This window comes from Solea solea, chromosome 15, assembly GCF_958295425.1.
Source record: "Solea solea chromosome 15, fSolSol10.1, whole genome shotgun sequence".
In the NCBI taxonomy this organism is placed as follows: Eukaryota; Metazoa; Chordata; class Actinopteri; order Pleuronectiformes; family Soleidae; genus Solea; species Solea solea.
This window is the reverse complement of record NC_081148.1, coordinates 12,543,363-12,566,326: the sequence shown is the minus strand read 5'-3', so window position 1 is coordinate 12,566,326 and position 22,964 is coordinate 12,543,363. Positions and strand designations below refer to the sequence as shown.

Genomic DNA, 22,964 nt, shown 5'->3' with positions numbered 1-22,964 from the left:
TTCGTTATTAACAGATTATTTGCAAACACGTGACAGGCAATCACGTGACAGACAATCACGTGACAGGAATACAGTTTACACAGGTACACGCTAGTGTAAGAGCGAAACACATTACAGAAGTTACAATGATTAACTTTCCGTTACACTTACTTTTTATACAGGGTATTTTACATCATTTTGTTTTTTGTTGTTTTTCTCAGCTTCTTAATGTTATGTTATGATCTTTGGATGCAGGAAGTGAATGTGTTTGTTTTGTGTGTTGTGTATGGAGGTGTGTACATATGTTTTCATGTGAAGCACATTTTATAAAGTTTGCTTGATTGATTTTTGCTGCAAAAATTGGACCAGAGCCGGCCCAAGGCATAAGCAAACTAAGCAGCTACACATTTCCCCTAAGTTTTAAAATCCAAAAGTCATTAAACTAGTTTAATTCAAGTTCAGTATCACCCCACTTAGTGCTTCACTTTGAATACAAATTAATACGAGGCTACTTTTGTGATTTTACTTCCCTCTACGGTTTTTGGTTTGGTTTAAATAACACAACTATAATTAAAGTAATGTATAGTGTTACATTTGTATCAATAAATGGTCAAGCACCGGACACTCTGAGGTGATAAAAACATCAAATTCAGCTTTGGGCCCCATAAAGGCCCTGAACTGGACATAGCCTACACATAATTTGCTATAATTATATATATATGTATATATATATATATATATATATATATATATATATATATATATATATATATTTATATAGCATTTCATACTAATGCTCCATTCAGACATACTCCTGTTTACATCATGCCTATGTAAACAAGAAGCTTATATACACTATAGTTATTGTAATGCACTAGAAACGAACCATGTCAATATGTTTTTATTCTTTAATACTGTATTCAGTGTACCCACCTTCCTCTATTATTTAAATATATTAATTTCCGGAAAAGTACACATGAAATGCTTTTACTTGCTGTAAGTAATTATGAGAACATTTCAGTTTTTCACTGTTTATTGATCTTCATCCTTCAACTTCAGGCAAAAACCAGACTTTCATCATTCATTAAGTCAAGTGTGGGTCACATTTACACAAGTACAGCATTGAAAAAGTAAACCTGATGTGTTTATATGTCATTCAAAGTAAGCTCAGATAGTGAACATTATATTTATCACATATAGTTTAACAGTGTTGACCTGTGTGCCCCATCTTCCACCCTGTGTGGAAGCTGGGATTGGCTCCAGTGACCCATGACCATGATGTGGAGGATAAAGCTGTATAGACAATGGATGGATGGATAGTCATTTACTATGATTGCAACTGTTTCTGCGACACCTTATTTATTTCAAGCTGTCCCTTCCAACACATTTGTATAGGAACTGTAACTGATTATATCAACAGATTTGAGTCATTACTTCACAGTAATATAATCCCCAACTGCTGTCCTCAACACAGAGGCTGTGAAAAGAAGCAAATTAGTTGGTATTGTAAATCCTATTAAAAATATTGATTCATTTGTTTTAATCCTTACTTTATGTCCGACTATTAGAGCAGCTGTGTTTTTAACCACAGCGTCAATTAATGATGAAACAAGCACGTTCACTTTACCTTCTACCTTTCTTTGAATTTAGGTGAAATGGGAGCAATTATATCCGATTTTCTTATTATTTATGAGGCTACTGCCAATTTAAAATGCTCCTAACATGCGGTAACAGTCACTTATTACACCAACCCTTCTGAGTAATCACTTCTAAGTAATCCCATTACATTTTATCCATGACTCTTTAATCCCGTTGACACACAAGGAGACAAAATTAGTCACAAGTAATGGGCATGAAATCTGTGATCATCACATGCTGAACAGAGTAACTGCAGACATCAGATGACAGCTTCTCGTCAGTTTGCATTGCTTTGTTGTGTTTCTGCTCCCGTTTTTGTATTTCTTGCACTTTGGACTCACAAATCCGCCTAGATGTGTGTAGAAGTGTGTGGACTACATTGACCCTTTGTTCCATGACCTCAGATCCATAAAACACAACCTTGTCTTAACCCTGGAAAAAAACACTTAGAAATGAAGAACGGCTGAACAAACACCATTGAAATTACTGCATTATCTTCATCTTTCTGTTTCCATGAAGATATTCAGCCCTTTTTATCAAAGAAATAACTTGAATTGGAATCCTAGTTGAGCAGTGAATATAATATGGCCTGCTTAGATGTCTGATAGAAGACCATGAGGCTCACAGCAGCCGTCATTGTTTCTGTGCAACACGCTGAATAGTAATTAAATATGCCACTTATGCTTCACTGATTCATTTCCTTCACATTTTGAAGCTCAGCTGAATACATTTTTTTTCTGCGCAGAAGGGCTGCATTGTATCCAGTATGGCCTCATTACTGGGGCAGAGGGGCTTGGTGCTGGGGGAGGGCAGAGGCAGTGAGGGTGGAGAAGCACCCCACTAAGACATTGTGCTTAACATCACTAAATAACTCAAGCACCACATTGTCCTTTCCAGCCCTCAATTAGTTGTGTTACTTGTACAAAGTAACAATTTCATACGGTGAGATTTATTTTTAGAGGAAAATCTACCCCTGTGCAGGCAGGAATCTCTCTGCAAATCTAATGAAGGACACAGCAGTCATGCAGAGTTGTTAGTCACAGAGCAACCTTGATTCACAAAGCTTCTCTTTAGTGCTGCTGTGTGTGTTTCTGATGACTGCAAAAGGCTAAACCTTCCCTGGGTTTTTGTTGTAGTGGTGGCTGTAACTGTAGCTTGTTCTATAAATGCTGGACAGTGTCCAGGCATAGAGCCTCTTTGCCCTGCCCTCAGGCCTCTTCTGCTCGTGGATCTCGGTGCAGAGGAACGCCTCTTCTGTGTCTGTGACAGGGAGAATTATTCAAGAGATGCGGGTTCACTTGCCCTGTGTAGGGGCTTATCTTGGGCTAAGCTGAGGGACTAATAGCAAAGCCAGCCTCCGCTCCAGCCGGTCTGAGGGCACAGGGAGCCATCTGTCCACTCTGTGGATCACCAACACTGGGGGCAAACACAGAAAAAGGACTACAAAGTAAATGAACATTCATTTTTGGACATAAAAGAAATACAGACGAGGAGCGGATACTGTAAGGTAAGTGCTTCATGCTAATCAATCTTGTTGCATTACAGGCCTTTTCCCTGCAGCCACAAACAGAAGGGTCAGACTGGACGCAGCTCTATTTACTGTGGACTTCATTTTGGGGTTTAGCCAGATAGGAAGTTGAAGTTTGGGTTTGAGTTTAACCTTCCTTTCCGGATCAGTGTTTTGAAAAATAACTACAAAACACGAGGTTATGTTTTAATACACCACTCCTGACTCCTATTATAGGCTGGGATAATCTGAGCCTCCACTCTCCTTTGTTGTGCAAGTGCATTTTGTTGAAATCTAGATTCAGAGATGGTTCGGCTGTAATTAATATCACACTAAACCACTCATGTGATGAATCTACAGTGCTGTAACCGTTATGTTGAGAGAGGAATGTCATTCTGTAAGGCCTCAAGCTCTTAATCGAATATGTGGTGGCTCACAAGCAGTCATAAAACGGGAACATTGTGTTGGATACTAAATAAGCGCTTTTATGTTAGTCGGAAACTTTCATTTCAATAAAGATAAAATATTCAACACATTTTGTTTCAAAATGTGTGGTCTTTTTAAGGGCTTTGTTCCTGAAGTATTATTGCTGATGCTAAGGAGGTTATGTTTTTGTCTTTGTTTGTTTGTTTTTCTATTTGTGAGCAGCATAACTCAAGAGCAAAGGACACACTTTGATTATATTTTCTGACCCAAGGAAGAAATTATTCGATTTTAGTTGTGGATCCAGATTCAGGATTATTTTTTTAATCAATTGTTAACCTTGTAAGATAGCGGAGTGTATTGACATGGTTGGGAAACTGAGTGGCCTTGGTAGAGTTCTGCATCTCTAGTTTTTTGTAATACATTTCTATCTTATAAAATTTCTTTTTATAAATTATCAAATGTAATTCATTAGGTAATCCACTTAGGCATTGTTCTCCAGTTCCCTTAAGGATGAATGCCTGTTTGTTTATGTTTTATTTGTATTGTCTCTGTTTCTGTGTGCTGTGGGTGCTGGTTCCTTTACATTATCTGTTTTATCGTGTATACGCTGTGGGTGCTGTTGTGAATCAGTGTTTTGTTTGAAAGTCTTGAGTGGGCGCTGACGTGCTGGAGGTGACAGAAGTGGGTCAAAAGGGTCTTAGCATTAACTAAACAAATCCCGGCCTATAGGATTAGACAGATACGTGGCTGTTTATTTGATGTATTCACTGTAACTTTATAATGATGCAGTCAGAGTGTGAGTCTTGTTTGTGGAAATACAACAGTACCCTCACTTACTCGTCATTACTCTGGATTAGGTTCTATCAACACTAAAATGTTCGAACATCTCGCTGTAAACACTAACAGAGAGCTATATTTGCCCATTATCACGATGATGCTGCCACATTTCAATAGTTATCATCAGAGCTATCATACCAGGGTCACTCATTTTTTTGTTTGTTTGTTTTTTTTAGGTGTGGAATGGCGACAGGGAATTCTGTATTTATTGGTTTGTGTGAGTGTCCAAGCCTGGGTCTGTGCAAGGGATCAAAATGTTGTTAGTTAGATGAGGGAAATGAGTCTGGTGTTCGATCTGGTGATTAAATAGACAGCTAAATTTTGTATTTTGTATTGGACAGAACAAAATATTGCACTACCCTTTGTTTTCAGCCTTGGTGCAATAAGAAAACCAGTTGTCTAATGTAGTTAAGTTGATTTGATATTAACTGATATATAAAACTGATAAATGCATCCCTCCAAATGTTACTCCTTTCGAATGTCAGGGATAAAACCATGGATTGAAGTCGGATTGAATTGAACTCAGGATTAACTGTTAACACGTCATAAACACTCACCAATAGCGTGCCACCATGCCCCCTCCTCCTTCCTCATGACATCACCAAGATACCGTTTGCATGACGCAACATATTTTTGTTTCAGATTTTAGTCTTTACTTGAGACTGACCAGTCAGTCCAGTCCAATCTAGGCAACTTTCACAGACTTTCTCACACACTGAACTTTATCAGTCAATAATGAATAAATGTGATATCCTAAGTTCTCATAAGCTGCCGACACTGCATGAAGGCATTTCATATTTGTTCTGCAAATACAACAAATTGGATGTGCGGCCTCAATATCACTTGGTGTAATATTAAGAGACAGTGATACATGCTTTAATTGATCCTCAGGCTTCCACGGCAAAGGAGTCTTCCTTTTGTGTCTTATCTAATCAGAGGGAGTCACACAACTTGTATTTAGCCGGAACTAAAGACACAGTCCCATGTGAGGATTGTACTTACTGATAGGCTTATCTTCCCCAGCTCACACAGACATGATCAGGAGACAAACAAATGGTCCACAGCCCTTCAGAGAGCATTAGCCCCCTGATAAATAAAAATGGTCTTTTATGATTTAGCAGCATAAAAGCTGCTATTCCAACTTTTAGTCCAACTTCAAAGCCTTTTCTAGTTACTTTAAATTCTCTGTTGTGATTTAATTTTTTCATTTATTGAACTTATTTAAATTTTATTTTTCTCAAATCTTTGCTGCAGACTGATCTGCAGAGGGAACACCAATGATGCAACTTAAAGCAGGTTCATGAAAGCGTCTTACAATTGGTGTCTGGCAGCACTGGCTCAGAAAAACCTGGTTAAGCACAGGAAATAGTACATGTCACATTTCAAGACCAGGGTGAGACAGTGCTGTCAGAACAAGCATGTGCCTCTTTTTTGTAATGGCAGACATTTGGACAGGTCAAGGCTAGTGGCAGCAGTGGGCAACTATATGGAAGCAAAATTGCCTTCCAGTCATTGCCTATAATGTTCCTGTCATTTTTGTAAGTGGCCTGTTGTTAAAGGGCATTTGTCAAGCAAAACAACTTGTTGTGTGCTGTAGCAAACCTGGGCTGTCTGATGGATTATGACTGGCATGGATGTGTCCAAGGAGACTGGCTGGAACTAGCTGCACACTAGACCTTGAGTCGACACTTTGCACTGGATGAGGAGTGTGTGGGAGGTGTGGTACTTCTACTTGACATTACAAATAAAAGTATTTTTTTCTAAAAACGTACCACATATCACAATTTGCTCAGATATATTATTTTATTATTGGTGAGGGACACACCAATGAGTGACATCTAATGGTGAGACAGTAGATTGTAAAAAATAAAAATAAAAATAAAAATAGACTCCTCCTCTTCCCCCTCCTTTTAACATCTGCATCAGGGATGTATGGCGGCTTTCACATACCACAAAGGATGTTCCTCTTAATTTGCATAAAAACTTTAACTGCTTCAAAATACAAAACCACCTGGCATTTGTCTGTTTGCGCTGCTTTGTCTGTTTGTTGCTCCCTTACCTAAAGTACAGTACATAAAAATGGCTTTATTCTTAAGCTATGGAACTCAAATGATTATGATCTTAAAGCAATTATACATAATAAACCTTACTAAATGTTAAATACAGGAGCTTTAATGATGGGCTGCTTCATAATGCCTATCTCTATAGCTTCAACTCACGCCCCATCGATTCCTCTACTGTCACTGGTGTACTAGATAACAGAACAACTCACACATATTTTGTTCCACAGTCAACAACTGCTATGCACTGCTCTCAAATATAACTATGATAACAATGCAATCTCTTATTGACTCAGCACTGTTGCCTTCACACTGTTCTGTCCACACAATGTTGTATGTTTGTGGCGTGAGCAATGATGTTAGTTGATAAAAAAGTAATTAAACAGCACATTGATCTTGCTGAGCATGCAGCTTTTACCTTGATAGAGATATTGTCCTGAGATTGATATTCACTGAAACTGTCTCAGTCTATTTCCTTGTTTTTTTTCCAGAGTGTTTACGTCAAAGGTGTGGAAAACCCAGAGGATGTCTGACAAGGAAGAAATGGCTTTAGATGGGAGTCTGAATGTGACACTGACGCTGAGATTGCTGATGCATGGAAAGGTAATAGACAGACATGGTCATAGTTAGTTGAGTGTATTTTTGGAGGAAAATCCGAATGGTTTATCGCTAGCACGTCATTGCTGTTATTACATCCTGCTCTAAACGAGAACATCTTGTGTTCTGCCATGTCTTCACACGATGTTATCTTTTCCTTCACAGGAAGTTGGCAGCATAATTGGGAAGGTAGATTTGTTCTTACTATCTATCAGCATTTATTGATTCTACTGCTTTCCCTCTCTCTTTCTTGTTTTCTCATCAAGACTTTTTTTTTATGGTTTCAGAAAGGAGAAACCGTGAAGAAAATGAGAGAGGAGGTGAGAATTAACCTTAACAGCCATACTGTGAAACCATATGCAAATTCCTTAAAGTTAATTACAGCTAATTGACATTGGAGTGATCATTGGCGTGTGTTTCCAGAGTGGTGCTCGTATCAACATATCAGAGGGGTCATCTCCTGAGAGGATAGTTACCATCACAGGACCCACAGAAGGCATCTTCAAAGCTTTCGCCATGATTGCAGAGAAGTTTGAAGAGGTGCAGCCAAATAACTACGCAAATATATCCACTGCAAATATCATCAGCAAAGTCACACTGATATTAAGAGAGATGCTTGTCTTAAGTCTGACACCCTTGTTGAATAAAGCATCGCCTCGAATAAAGCATGTTTTTGAATTCTGCCTCAGGACATTACTGCAGCAATGACTAACAGCAACGTGACAAGCAAACCACCTGTGACACTGCGTCTGGTTTTCCCAGGGAGCCAGTGTGGCTCACTGATTGGCAAAGGAGGCTCAAAGATCAAAGAGATCAGAGAGGTAGGAGCCATTTTCATTCTGCACTTTCTATCAGGACATTGTTTTTTCACCACCAACATTAATACCACTCACCACCCTTCAGGACTCTGACACCTCAAGTATCAAACACTCCAGTCAAACTTGTTTTGACTTAACTTTTGAGCCATTTTTGGTGCTGCACATGAAAATCCCACTGATTATGCATCTAAAAATCAGTGGAGGTTGAATACTCGTTCTGAATGGACAATTTTTGTGCACGCCTCCCTCCAAATATTGGAGCACACTTTGCTTTTTGGCTTGCAGCTGCTCCCTGCATGTCAAAATGAGCTTGGTGTAATTTACGGGTGCTTGAAACAGAATTTCAATGTGGGAGATGGTTGTGCTCTTTTCAGCAATAAATAGACTTTGTTTCTTCTGTTGTCTGGCGGCATCAAGACCACAGGCGCTCAGGTTCAGGTGGCAGGAGACATGCTGCCAGACTCCACAGAGAGGGCTGTCACAATCTCCGGCACTCCGCAGGCCATCACTCAGTGTGTAAGACACATCTGCTCTGTCATGCTGGAGGTAAGCGCAGTCACACAGCAGATGATCTTCAATTCCAACAGCTCTACTTAGGTGTCGAGTGTGTCACATTTGTTTGAGCTGTGGTGAAGAATATTCAGGAGCACATTTAGGACATTTTCAGGGTGAGCAATGAGGAAGTAATCTGTTTATCCATAGGATTAATTCATTATCATATTGCAGTCACATTTGTCTGGTTATACATTTTCCTCTTGGTTCAGTGAAGAAAGAAATACTTATTATATAGAATCACCTAAATGATAGTAATTTACATAGGCCTTAAAATGCATGTGAAATGGCTCTATTTTTATAGTTAATAATAGAAAAAGAATGACGAATGTTGCAGCAACTTGACATCAACTTGTCAAACACAGATCTATTCAAAGTGGGTCCTTTGGCCCAAGGATTCACATCATGTTCAACCAATGTCTGGATAAATAGATTCAGCAAGAGCTATAAAAGGGGATATATGACATTTTATGAAAAGAGATATAATATGCATCAATGCCATTCTTTGCTCAGCCGTGGCAGTGTATAAATCTTTCTCTTTTGCATGACTTTGTTTCTAGTCTCCGCCAAAAGGAGCGACTATTCCCTACCGTCCTAAGGTCATACCTACAGGAGCCCATGCAGTATTAGCACCACAGCACACTGCACAAGTAAGTACCATATTGTGTGCTGTTTCGCTGTGATTTTAGCCACATAATAACACATGAATGGTCCCCCCCCTTTTTTTTATCTCAGTATCACATTGATCATTAAACGTGTTTTAATCATGAGAAGGACTCATTGGTGTAATTATACAACAATAAGCCCTTGATATTGTACTGTTGTATGCACAAAGATGTGGTGATGATCTTATTTTAAAGAGTATTCAGTCAGGATGAAAAGTGTCAGTGACATGAATAACAGCCATTTACACTGACAATTTCCCTGCCAAGTGAAATCTGTAAGATGTCGTGACTAAAGCACATGTTTTCCGAGAGCTACTCGCTGCTGTCCTGAATTTGGCACAGTCTCTTCTGACCTATCAGACATCTGTTTATGCTATTGGATTTCTGGCCACGGTCAAAGGGGTGGGGGGAACAGCAGATGACATTTAGATGAAATTCCATCAAATCTATACACATTAAAGCTATGGAAAAGAGGTCAGAGATGGATTTTCAAAAATGCAGCCACTGCAATCGTTATACTCGTCATATTCTGTGGCAAATTTCCATTTCAAGTGACATGTTTAAACATGTCTGCACCTCTCAGTCACATAACCACATCTCTGCTTCCCTTTGTGTTTAGGCCTTTGCAATTCCAGGGCAGTATGCATTTGCACATCAAGATGTAAGTATGCTCATTTGAGTGACTGACACTTACTCCTGCCCACTCCTTCTAAGCCACCACTACGCCCTCTGTGTGCCCTGTTATTCGAAGAAAAAACCTTAAGTAACCCTGATCTGTTGACATTACTAACTCTAACCCACAGTAGCAGCATGTACTGAATACAATGAAATTGAGGATATTCAGTCTATGATCAGTTGTACCTTTGTAGCCAGAGATGTGACTGCATGTTCAGATGACTACTCAGATAAGTCAGTATACCTTCTGCAGGAAATGAGTTTTTTCATATTGACACCATCTGTGATGTTCGTGAACTTCAGATAGGCTCTGTGTTGTAGTTGTCAGCTCCTCTGAAATAATCCAGTTTGATTGGTTAGCTCTAACTTCCTTCCTACCCTGCAGTTGACCAAGCTTCACCAGTTGGCTATGCAGCATATCCCCTTCCCTTCCCTTGGGCAGAGCAACCCTACCTTCCCTGGTACGTACCCATGGCTCCCCAGGGAAGTCAATCTATCCCTCTGTCTTCACTCCTTTTCAAATCACACCATCAAAATGACCCAGAGAATCAAGTACTTCGCCATTCTTTCAGAGTGTACAGCTTTTTTCCACATTTTTTCCTCTGCAGAGGTTGACTTTAGAGAAAAGAAGGTATTTACCTGTTGGTACTTGCATCTATTTTTTACCAGAACATTTTAGATTAAATCAACTTTTTTACTGCCAACAACCCTGCAAGTTAGTTACTAAAATATGTGTAATTTGAAGAGGCTGAAAAACACTGAAAAAACACTGAATAAAACGAAGGATGATGATTGAAAAGGAAGAATTTTCTGAGAGACAACCATGGAAAGAATGGCATAAAATATTTAATTTTTAATTTTCTCTCATATTCCCCAAATTTATGGGTCCATTTGCCCAGTTAACCTCTCCAGAATAAAATAAAATAAACCATAACAAAATAAATCCCAATCTCTTGACCCCATCCTTCACCTCAGCAACATTTCTTCTCCAAATCTAACACTGTCTTGGCCAGACCATCCTTGACCTCAGCCACCCCATGTACTCATATTTTGCCATAACTTAAAAAACCTATGAAACAACACACTGTTAATGTTAGAATACAGTTGCTTATCTTACTGTAGAACTGTAAAACATGTGATAAGAATTTGTGTTGAATACGTATCCATGTAACTAGAATCTATTTGTATTTGTAATTTTTATGTTCCTAATTTAGCAGGGTAGTATTTATGAACTAGAGGAAGTAGGGCATATTGTCTTGCATTGAAAGAGGAAGCCATTAGTGCCATGCTGTTGTTAGCGTTCCTTGTCCTACTTTGCAGGGTTGGATGCATCTGCTGCCACAAGTTCACAAGAGCTGGCAATACCTAATGATGTAAGTGCTACCTTGTTTGTGTTCCTCCAACACTCAACCTCACAGTGGTAATCATCATCATGCACTGGTGTTACTGACACTACTTCTTGCACAACATTTAATAAGGAATTTCTGGACACTAAAGGTTCACCGTCTTGGGTTTATAAAGAAACGTATGCATTGTCTCTTATTGGCTGACAAAATGATTGGACGTGTTTATAGCAGATATTATTGTGGTGGTAATATTATAAGTATTTGCTTCAAAAAGCAAAAGTATACATTAATGTTTTAAACCTAACTTTTGCCATAAAGTCACTCACTCTAATATCTGGGTGGTAAATATGAAAGTGGATCCTGAAGCTATTTGCTCAGCTACAAGAAAGGTGAAGTTGGGAAACAGCAAGTTGTTTTGTTAGTTACGTTATTTCAAAACTAAGCAGATTAAACCAAGGAGAGATGATTTTGGATGAAGCCAGACTTGCTGTTTCCCTTTCTGTCTAGTATTTGGGCATAGTGTAGCTAACTGGCTGCAGGTGGCAGCTTATAGACATCAGTGATGCATCATATAATGTCGCAATAACAGCTCATTCACAATAATAGAGCAAAGCCACAGATCCAGTGACAATATTCACATTATCACCAGCTTGCAGTCCCTTTCATCTTATAGCAGAATATTATGTAGTGTTTTAGTAAAATGGGTATTAAAGCATTATGGAGATGTTTTGTGTTTCGTTACAGTAACAAAGCTCGTAATGTGGATTTTGTCTGTAAATCTACCAGGACACTTTGTTGCTGTTTGTTGCTTCAAAAATGTTGTTTTGAAAGCCAGGCCGGAAATTCATGGAAACTTGAGCTGTTTTGTTATTCACATTTGTCCCTTTCTAGTTTATTGGCTGCATAATTGGAAGACAAGGCAGCAAGATCAATGAGATTCGCCAGGTCTCTGGAGCTCACATCAAAATTGCCAGCGCCACTGATGGCTCAGCCATGCGCCAAGTCACGATCACAGGCTCACCGGCCAGCATCAGCGTGGCCCACTACCTCATCAATGCCAGGTAGGACATAACATAGGTCCAGCAGGGCTTTACATCACAGTCTGATGATAAGACAGCCAAACACCATGCTATTGTTTGCGGGCAGAGTTATTGTGCTCAGGGTGAGGCTGGATTTGTTCCAGCTCACTGCTCTGCTCTCTTGACTGCATTAAAATTCCTTATTGTCTCTGCTTTTTAACACATTCCTTCTTCAATTCTGATGTTTTCTCCTTTCTCTCACCTCCCTTCACCTTTGTCTCACCCATTCATGTTTCACTCTCTTCTTCTAACCCTCACCGTCTCATCCCACCCGACCCCTCCTCCAATTGTCACAACTTGCAGCCTAGAGATGGCTAAATACACCATGCAGGTCGCTTCCTCAACGACCCAAGCTGACCTCAACATGAGCTTCGCTCAGTCTGCTCCTACTGCCTCCACTGCTGCTACCTCTATGGCTATGCTGGCGGCCACAACCCCAGCCCCAACCACCCTTAGCGTCCACTCTCCTTCCACCTTACAACACATCCAAAACCCACACTATGCCGTACCCATTTCCAGCCTTCTTGGCATGAAAACTCTCCCTGTCCTGGCTGTGCATCCAGCCGCTGCTTCCAGCCTAACACAGGGTTTATCTCCTTTCACCACAAAAATGACTGGCGTCAAAAAGTCTGACCGCCAGAAGTTTGCACCTTATTGAGCTCTGCTTTTCAAGTCTCGTCAGTGTGGCCGACGAGTAAGACATGATCAAAATACGGGATGACAAATTATTTATCAACAACATACAATCGGTGTAAAAATACCTTACAGCAGTGTGTGTGTACGTTTTGCCCAGTTGGCGAACCCACCACTCATTGGTTTGTGAACTGCTGTTTAAAAGCCTTGAGATTGGCAGTTTGGCCAAAGCCATCTTGAGATCATATTTGGATGAGAGGGTGCAGGAGCTGGGAGAGACGTGGCGAGTAGCTCTTACTGAGAGCCGGAAGACTGACAGGTTACCATGCATGATATCCACTGTCAATCACACCATAGCCATGCCCTAAGGCATACTCACCTTTATTCTTTAATTCTAAATAGGACCATCATTTAAAAACTGGACATCATGTTGCATTGAAGAAAAGCATTGAGACCAGGAACTCCTCAGGAAAATGTTATAAAACATTGTAAATCAGAGAATTCTGGACCTATTTTCATAGACTTTATTAAAAAGGGACTTCTTTTGGGTTCAGTGGAGTCACCCCTTGATGGCCATTCAAGAGAATACAGGTTGTAGCAAGTAATTAAGTAATTAAAAGACTCTGAAAAGATAAAAGAATGGAAACAAACTGCATATAAACTCAGTATTATGTCACGGACCCGCATAAGAATTACTTTGGATTTCTCAGGCTTATATTAGATTCATAGGATTTTTTTTTTTGGTCAAATGGATTTATGTAACAGAGGTTTATATAAGGACTTAAACCAGGAGATGTTTTCCATGATGCAAATACTGACTTAGTTTTCTATCTGTGTAAGTAGTTTACAACCAGTTTTTGTTAGAAAATGCATTCAAATACCATAAGACATGGTGCTTTGTTGGCAGCAGGCTATTAAGACATTTGTCGTGTACAATAGAAATTAGTGTGTTTATTGTTATTATTTTTTTAATAAGGATTGCTCCACTTTTCTGTCATGTTCCCCCCTTTCCTTCACTATAGGCTCACATCAGTGCAAACAAACTTGGGTGTTCTGTAGTAGCGCTGCTCTGTTGCAATGCTGATGGGATTATCCTTAAAGCCACATTGGATTCCAGTGGATTTTACTCTACACGGTAATCCTGTAGAGGGGGACTGGTCTAACTCACTCATTTTTGGTTTCTGTATTTTAGCGAACTTTTCTTGTTTATTCTCCGCTGTAAATGAGTGGAACACTTTAACTTTCAGCACCTGAAATAAATGCTGAGCAGTTACTGTAATAAATGTATAATGCATGTGTGGGTTTTACCTGCTGACGATGATATGACTGAAATAAATGCGACTTTATTTGAATGCAGATGTTGTTGTATTGTTCTAATTTTCATTCAAACATCAACTCTGAGGATGTATGCATTTATGTGTGTATACTTGTGAATGACCATAACCTTAATGTCAATCAATCCCCATGTCAGCACCAAAGCTCTTTGATTTATAGTATTTTGCCTCAGAGAGAAAATGTCTGTGGAGAGATAGTTTCCTTTTGGATCAGTCTTTGTCTGATCCACATCAAACTTTGTTATAAAGTACAAAGACATTCTTTTTTTCTCCAAAGGTTTCCTCCACTACCTGCACATCATTTAGTACATTAAACAGCAGTGATACTGAAATATAGAAAAAAATAGACACCAAAATCACTGGCTGTCAGCAGTTTGCAGCATACAGATGCAGGTGCTAGCTCCTGAAAAACATGCAGAAGAACAACTAGAAACTCTTTTTGTGTGTCTGTGTGTTGCCCCTCTGTGAGTTTGACTCCACCTACTCCTCACTGCAGGAGGACGTGGGCTCTTCTGCTCTACCTAATGTGTGAAGTGTGGGTTTGCGAGCCATGTGGGCCATTTCCAAGGCAGGCCTGGAAATGCTGAAGTGGAGATAATCAATAGTTAATGGGGCAGAAATGTAATGACAGTGAAGGATGACATTTCAACCTAGGGGAAGGTGCAGCAGCAGAGAACACTGCTGCATGTACATTGGTGTGTGCCCAGGGCAGTTATGGGTTCACAGCCAGCTTCTAATGCTATATTAATGACTTTTTTTCCTTCCCCTGACACCGGCAGGAGAGAGGGGCCCATTTTTTTTGGAGCTCACTGCCATTGTACAGTTTTGAAAGGCAATTTGGGGGCAATTAAACTTTTTTTTGTTACATAACCACCTGAAGATCAATCCATCCTAAATGCAAAACTACTGTAATACTGTGATGCCCGTATTTATTTACTGTTATAATGCTTAATATGTATAATCACTTAAAGTAACTAATTTCTCACATAATGAAGTTTGAGTCGTGCAATGGATGGTATGCCCATCACTTCAGTCCACTACTGCATTGATATTTGGTGTAATAATTGTGGAGATCAAGTGGCGTTTAGGGCTTAAGTTTCATCCGACTGAAAAAAGAACAACATTTCTTATTTTCCATTTCTGTTTTGATAAATAGATGTGGAAAAAAGACCTACAGGGACACTTAAAAGTTATCTGTTGCGCCTTTAACAGAACATTTTATTACTTAATTATGATACAAAGAATTGAACTCCTCCACTTGTTGTATATCCATAAATGCATTCACCAGTGCATTTTACTGCTGACTACTCTGGTTTATTTCAGTAAACATTATTAACAACTGTGCCAGCAAAATAACAATACATAAAAAAATTATGTGTCAGCTGGGAGGCTTGAAATGGGACTTCAACCTCCATTTTAGTAAATGACAGAATGTCAGTAATTGGATGGATGACTTTTCCAAATAGGAACAAAAGCTATGTCCTCATTTATGAAAAAAAGCTGTCATGGTAAGTCCCCAAGAACTGAACATGAGCCTGTGTAAAACCCCAAACATGACCTCACTATGTCATTCTCCATGCACCTTTTTTAATTCCAGTGTTAACAGTAGCAGTTAACCACATGCTCTATTCCCTCCTGGTCTTTTCTCATTCTGTAACAAATTAACCAGAGACAATTAAGCAAAGACAAAATTGTAACACAGAAACCACTCTCTAATTCCAGATAATGAAGTAAAGTCGTTGATCACCGTGTGTGCATTTGTGTGTATGTCTGAGAGATAGAGAGAGAGGGAGAGATAGAAAGAAAGAGGGAGAGAGAGAGAAAGACGGAGCGAGAGAGCGATAGAGAGAGAGAGATACTGTATAGTTTACATGTTTTTGTTACCTCTTGAGGACATTTTCCAGTATAAGCACTGCCCTTTTCAGGACTAATAGTCTTCGTATAGGGACAAAAGCCCTAATGAAGTCTCACTTCTGTAGCAAGGTTAAGGTTAGAGTCCCTGTTAGGGTTATTAAATAAATATGCAATGTTTTGTGTGTGTGTGTGTGTGTGTGTGTGTGTGTGTGTGTGCATGTAATTTGTGCACCGGTCCTCACAACTTCATGAAAGTTAAAACTTATTTTATAGTTGGTAAGGGGATACAGAATGCATGAAGTTGATGGATGGTTTCACAAATACAGAGAAACTGTGTGTATGTGTGTATCGGTTACCTTTTTTGGACATTTTATGGCATAAACAGAGAACTCGTCATTAACTGGTTATGGTTAAGATGGTTAAAGTGCGTGTTCTAAAAAGGATAACTGCATGAACCTGTGTGTTTGTGTGTGCACACATATCTCTAATAGGCTGTGAGGTCAATTTTTCATGCAAACCTATTTTTGTCAGGACATTTTGACCTTGTGGGGACATTTTTGTCCTCACAACTTTAATTTCTAAGACTTGGTTTAGGGTTAGGTTTACAATTAGGTTTGGGTTAGGAATAGGCATTTAGTGGTGATGTTTAAGGGGCTAGGGAATACATTATGTCTATGAGTGTCCACACAAAGAATGCAATACCAGCACGTGTGAGTGTTTGTGTGTGTGCGTGTGTGCGAGAGAGGGAGGGAGAACGACAGAGAAAGAGAGAGAGAGAGAGAGGGAGGGAGGGAGAGACCTGTGAAACGTCCCCGTTTTAAACTGCTCCACCTAGTGGCCGCTCGACCGAACGCGACGCCTCTCCCCATCTCTCCTCCTCTTGCTCCATCATTTATTAAAGTATTTTCTTCTCTGGCACCGTGAGAAACAAAGTGTCAGTGTGCAGCAGGGACATCAGTAGCAGCGCGGCACTGGCACACGAGCGTGGGTACGCCGGGCGGACACGGGGCGCCCGCACAATTCACAAGTTGAGCGCGACGCACGGAGGAGCAGCGAACATCCTGCGGGGACACTGTGCTTTTAACGGACTCAACGAGCGCCAGTTTCCATCTCCTCACCACTGATCATTTGTTGCTGCCTGTGCTCCAACAGTCCCGAGGCTGTGTTTCATTCTGCGCACCGACGGCTACGCACAGTCCCACGATCACAGGTGAAATATTATTATTATCATTTCATTGTTGTTGCTGTGTGTGCGTGCGCTCAGACATCCATAACCGCTTGATTGCATTGTTTGAATTATTCGTTTTCACATCAACTTTGCGTAAAAGCTGCTGATGCTTCCCGGTGTTGCTTGTTCTGGTTTTGAGAAGATGAAACTCACTCGGGGTTACAGTGCAGGCACAAAACCTTCTGCTGAAAAATCTAAACACACCTACAACACAAAGCTGTATTTGTGGGGAAACTAATGATTGATAGTTGAAACCTGCAGGAAAACCTGCAGAGGCTACATGGTTGTCACTGTATGTGACACGAGCTGTTTTTCTTTTTCTTCTTGTAACCTTGGAATGGATGTGTTCCAGGAAGCACCAGTGAGATGTTAGTGGCTGCACAAAGACTTCAGGATGCAACAGTCAGTCCCAACTAACAGAAGACTATAGACAGTCCAGCACATAATACACTGTATACAGCATTAAATAAAGTCACATTGAGAATTCATAGCTGTAGCTTTTAAATCAGTTTTTTTCTTTAGGTGCAGGGTTATTGGATTCATTTACAGCATCAATTAAATTCCAGACAGGTCAATTAGTAGAATATGTAGGTATATGTGTATATGTATATATACATATATAAAAATACAACAGATTTTCTGTGAAGCTGCCAGAGAGGAAGCATCGTCTGAATGGTCATATGTATATTTCCCTTTTCCAGGCTGTAACATATACAACTGACTGACATGCACTAATATCGTAATAATTTTTTTGGTCAGTTTCCACATTGAACTGGGCGGGTTATATATAAAAAAATCCCTGCAATAAAAATAAACACTTTCCCCCCCTCTCCCTCTCTAGGGGTTACAACAGCAGATCACCTGCTTTTTCAGTGATCTGTGTATGATTTCGCAGAGATTTTTTATGCCCACTGCCCTTCCTGATGCAACCCTCCCAGTCAAAAATCAATCCGTTCCACATAACAGATTGATTTAAAGCTGTAGTGCGTAACTTTAAAACATTTAAAAAAAACAAACTGAAAATGTTACATTCAAACCATAGTGAGTTCACACAATGCTGATTAAAGCATTTTAACCCCAACTGTGCTGCACACAGGAAGTGATTCTTTTTATGTAAAGGCAGTATATCTGAAAACATGAAGAAACATCCATGAAAGTCAATTCAAATGCTGTTCTGCAGTTTAATTGACCCCCTCCTCCCCTGAACTGCTGCCGTATACAAACAAACGCTCCCTCCGTCTGGTCTGATAGTTTAGCTTGATAGTTTAGACCATTTTCAGATGAAGGTCAAAGCATAAAAATAACCTTACATTGTTTCTGTTCACGAGCCACACGGTTTGTGTAGTGGTTAGCACTCTCGCCTTTGCAGCAAGAAGACACGGGTTCGTGACCCAGTTTCTGCATGGAGTTTGCATTTTCTCCCTGTGTGTGTGTGTGTGTGTGTGTGTGCGGGTTTTCTTTGGGTTCTCCAGTTTCTGCCCACAGTGCAAACACATGCAATATGGGGATTAGGTAAATTGGACACAAACTGTCCAGGGTGTACCCCGCCTATGTCAGCTGGCACAGCACCCTTGCAACCTTCATGCGGAGGATAAAGCAACAGTGGATGGATGGATGTTTCTGTTCATGATGACCAAACAGTGCCAGAATAATAACGTGAAAGGAGCATCTTAAATTTAAGTAGAAAGGCTGTAAATTAAGTTTCTCTCTTTCTTGTTTTTTGTTGACTAAAGTCCAAATTAAAAATTCTGCCTGTCAAAACACGCAATGTGAGGGTATTTCCTTTCGGACGTATTTCTCAGTCTATTCTTCCCCCTCTCGGCTCCTCCTGTGTGTGCCTCACTTGCTGACCGAATGCTCATTGGAATTCACAGATGTGATTAGCTGAAAGTCGTCACGTGTTGATTTACGGAGAATGTAAATCTGAGTTTCCACCGTGCAGTGCAGTTCAGCGAGCTGAGCTGTGGAACGGGAAGCACTGATCCGGCCTGTGTTTCCACAGTGGGGTGTGTGGGCAGGAAGGCGATGACTACATCAGCTATGTAAGTAGCGTAACATCAAACCAGTGTGACACAGCGAGGTCTGCCATTAAATTCAATGAAGACGAAGAAGAACAGGACACAGTAAACACTGCACACATTATTTGTTAACAACAAACACAATTGGCCTTGACTGCTCTATCAGTTTTAAGCCAAGGTAAATTTAAAAGTGGCATGTTTTTTGTGATTTTTTTTTTCCATTCCATTACCACAGTGACAATTTTCTTTTGCCCAATCAACAGACTGCAGTGTGTTTAACTCCAGGACCACTGTGCGAGCTCCTCTGACAGAAGAGTGCCTCGCTGTAGGAGGGCACAGAGCGGTTATTTTGGTAACCTTCACAACGTTTGACAATTGAAATGCAAATAATTGCCTGATGTACCAAACCAGACTGACCTGAAAGGCTCAATTGGTCTGAATTTCCTGGACCTTAAACGCAGTAAAGGCCAGAAAAGGCTGTGTATCTCAAAAAAATCAAAAACTTTATGTCAAATCATAGAAATGATCAATTATTCATGGGTCAGAAAGAATGGCATCTGAGTCCAGACCTGGATCATGGTCTGCTATTGAACTATGATTAACAGTTTTATTGAAATGTAAATACATTTCTGGATGTGGCTATAATAATACATTTACATAAGGACATAGTAATCATCACTGCCTTCTTTATTCTTTAAGAGTAAAAACAAATAAACTGAATCACACTCCTCTGTAATCTCTATAATCTATCGTCCAGCGCTGTTGGTTTTGTATCGCATATTTTGGCAAAGTTTCTTTTGATTTTTGGGTCACTTGTAAGATTTATAGCTAAAGGATAAAATTCAATTAGACAACCCTGCAGCAATCTTTACTCACTGGCAGATGGCTTAATACTTTTGGATCCTCCTAGTGTCCCTTATTGCACTAATTGGATTTCATCATTTCACACTGTTTAGTTGGGTAAAAGCTAGTTTTAAAGCATGGCATCATTAATTCAATACTTTCTCAACCCTGTCAGTTCCAAGCCCACTAGCCTGCGCTGTCTAAACATTTCATATCCCGTCCCCCGTGATCTGCTTTGTCATAAATTGAAGTAGACCTCAAAGTAAATTATTGCTTTTCTCCATGTGCTGTCGACGGCATGTTGGGATGTTGGAGCAGTGTAAAGTGGGAGAATGTGTAACGTGAAATAAATAAAGTGCAGTCTTCAGCAAGGGCATGTTGTCTGCCTGAGTTAATTCTATCACCCCGAGGAGATTGTTTCCCTCTCAGTGAAATTCAGTTTGGTTTTTGCAGAGACCCTCGCTGACTGCAGCTGTGATTGCAACAATATTCTGTCACTTTTTTACTCAGATTCAATTTTGCAAACGTTCTTACTCTTTTACGTGCCACTTCTTATCATTAAGACAAAATGATAATGATAACAAGCATAACCTTCTTAGCATATGTGTGGAGAATTCCTGGAGATGCATATATATATATATATATATATGTCAGCTGAGATTGGCATAGCACCCCCCCCCCCCCCCCCCGCGACCCTCATGTGGAGGATAAAGTGGTAGATAATGGATGGAAGGATAGCATTTATTGTGAGATTGGAACTACTTTTCTGACTGACAGTGAGAGGCAGATCAACCTTGAACGTACAGTTTTTTAAGGATTTTGCATTACCTGTTTTCACCCTTCTCTGAGCATGTATAGGACCTTCATTTATCATTCAAAACTCCAAAGATATTTAGGTGTCCATTAAAAATCTGCTGGTCCAACATAGCAGTCTGCACAGAGATCCTGATTTAAGTATAAGGGGCTCCATTCTGTGGTAATGAAAAGTAACAATTCATCCATTCAGGTGCAACAGCAGTGTAATTATTTTTACATTCCATTTCTGCCAACTAAATCTTACACACTGGACCTTTAACGCATCGTAACCATCACACTTTGCATTACTGTAGTTAAATGTGTACATGCATATTAGTTAGGTCGTACTAAAATGTGACTCCGAGCTCAGGTTGTAGTGATACGACTAATAGGCTTTATTCACTCTGCTGGGTAATGAAAACGACAATAATTTGTGAGTCATAAATCAATGTGATGGTAAGCATTACTGAACTGTAAACCAACAGCCAGTTTTAGTCTTTGCTTGATTAATCATTGTTGCCGCACCGTAGTGGTAAAATCGACTGTGCTCAGTAGCTTGAGATGCAAACAGAGCTTTGGCCTTTGACAAAGGGATTTAAAGTGTATTTACAGTGCGATGATAATGGCTGAACCTGCACCTGCTGCCAAACACGGAGGCTAATGTTGAGTTCATTCATCTCTGGCAGGGCAACATTTAAATGTCAGTGGAACATCAGACTTCAGTAGTAGTAGTGCATTTTGAATTTGCACCGTTAATGAAGCGGCAGAATAACAAAATGCAGCTTTCATATTGTGAAATTAGCCGCTGGAAAAGACAGTTCAAATTTCCTGACACTGCACAGTCCTCTGTTGATGTGGTAATTACTGTTCACTGTGTGCAGAATTCAAACAGTCAGCTGTAGAGCTTTTGGAAGCCTGGACTAGGTCACATTTTAATGGCAGAGTCGTCGGCCCGTTAACCTTTAACTCTTGATGTGATGTGTTTACACAGGAGTATACATCTCTGTTCTGCACAGTCTATATTTCTACACAAAAGCAACATGCACACATACTTCTTTGCTGCATTTAAACAAATGTTCTTTGAGACAAAGTGGTAGAAAATAAGTTACAACCTAAATAGCAGCTTTTGTATAACTGTGGTTATGGTGGTTAACTGTTTGTGCTTTGCTGACTTGTAAAAGATTTAGATGACAGCTTACAATATTTTACAATATTTTTTCAGGCCTTATGTAAACCCAATTTGTGGAGAGGTACAGTGTAACGAAGGGACCTTCATTACTGGTGATTTTGCACTATGTGGGTTTTGGTTTTATTGCATTTTCAACATTTTGACATTAATTGCACTAGACACTTAGTTGCACTTCATTGCAGGTTTGCACAGAGCATTTTATCATTGCATATTTGCACATTTTATTATGCACATTTCATAACAATTCTTGTTTTTTGTTGAAAATGGTTTTATTGATTGATTGATTTGATTGATTGACATAATTGTGTGGTGGCCTCTCAGCTCCTCCTGAAAAAAGTATTTGAACAGGAAATAACGCTGCTTGTGCAAATTTATTATGAGTGAATTAATGATGAAAGTCATTAGTTTCTGTGTTTACCTAAATATAGTCTTAATATGTGTTCCTTGTGCTGCACTTCCTGTGTTTGCAGCAGGGTGTTTGAGTGAAAGAGTCCCTAAGGGAGCAGGCCCTTATTTGTGGTTCCAGGACAGACCAAGTGGGAAGATAGGAGAGGGAGGAATTGTGTCTTAATTGTGATCATATGATTTTGGTTATTTTAATAAATAATTAAATTTTTTTTGTGAAAAATACATTTTTTTATTTATAGAAATGATGTTGTTAGGTCATCTGCTAATGATAGTGCCAGAGCTGACAATCAGGGACACAGTATTACATCAGTCTGCGAACTCAGGATCGTTTCTCCTGCGGGTTTTGTGCTGCTGTGATTTTCTTTGTGAATGAACAACCATCATTTTTGATCCATCTTACCAGCCACTGACAGGGTCATTCTTACATACAGTATTAATGTGTGAAACGTTTCCTTTGCCATGAGGATGAAAATTATAAAGTTG

The 22,964-nt window shown here is 39.7% G+C and overlaps 2 protein-coding genes across 4 annotated transcripts in view; both read left to right on the top strand.

Moving 5' to 3' along the window:
* Positions 1-2,733: 2,733 nt before the first annotated feature.
* zgc:110045 (uncharacterized protein LOC664755 homolog) lies at positions 2,734-14,168 on the top strand. 3 transcript variants are annotated; one of them, XM_058652304.1, is made up of 13 exons: positions 2,734-3,124; positions 6,939-7,050; positions 7,210-7,233; positions 7,332-7,364; positions 7,468-7,584; positions 7,734-7,865; positions 8,280-8,408; positions 8,975-9,064; positions 9,699-9,740; positions 10,140-10,215; positions 11,075-11,127; positions 11,992-12,161; positions 12,483-14,168. In XM_058652304.1, exons 2-13 carry the CDS (start codon positions 6,973-6,975, stop codon positions 12,835-12,837), a joined length of 1,299 nt encoding a protein of 432 aa, XP_058508287.1. In that variant the 5' UTR covers positions 2,734-3,124; positions 6,939-6,972; the 3' UTR covers positions 12,838-14,168. The 3 variants fall into 3 exon arrangements, with proteins under 3 accessions (XP_058508287.1, XP_058508289.1, XP_058508288.1); XM_058652306.1 differs by having other exon boundaries at positions 2,738-3,124; positions 13,835-14,168; XM_058652305.1 differs by lacking the exon at positions 2,734-3,124 and adding an exon at positions 5,984-6,104.
* A 2,679-nt stretch (positions 14,169-16,847) lies between these two features.
* vwc2 (von Willebrand factor C domain containing 2) overlaps positions 16,848-22,964 on the top strand; it is a 28,427-nt gene continuing 22,310 nt past the window's right edge. Inside the window, exon 1 of the mRNA XM_058650712.1 lies at positions 16,848-17,210. The gene's annotated coding sequence lies outside the window, so the exon portion shown is untranslated. The remainder of the gene's footprint in view (positions 17,211-22,964) is intronic.

Excerpts from the sequence above, each read along its gene's own strand:
- zgc:110045 (XM_058652304.1), top strand. The coding sequence starts at position 6,973 with ATGTCTGACAAGGAAGAAATGGCTTTAGATGGGAGTCTGAATGTGACA. Across the intron at positions 7,051-7,209 it reads GATTGCTGATGCATGGAAAG|GAAGTTGGCAGCATAATTGG; the intron begins GTAATAGACAGA and ends TTTCCTTCACAG. Across the intron at positions 9,065-9,698 it reads CACCACAGCACACTGCACAA|GCCTTTGCAATTCCAGGGCA; the intron begins GTAAGTACCATA and ends CTTTGTGTTTAG.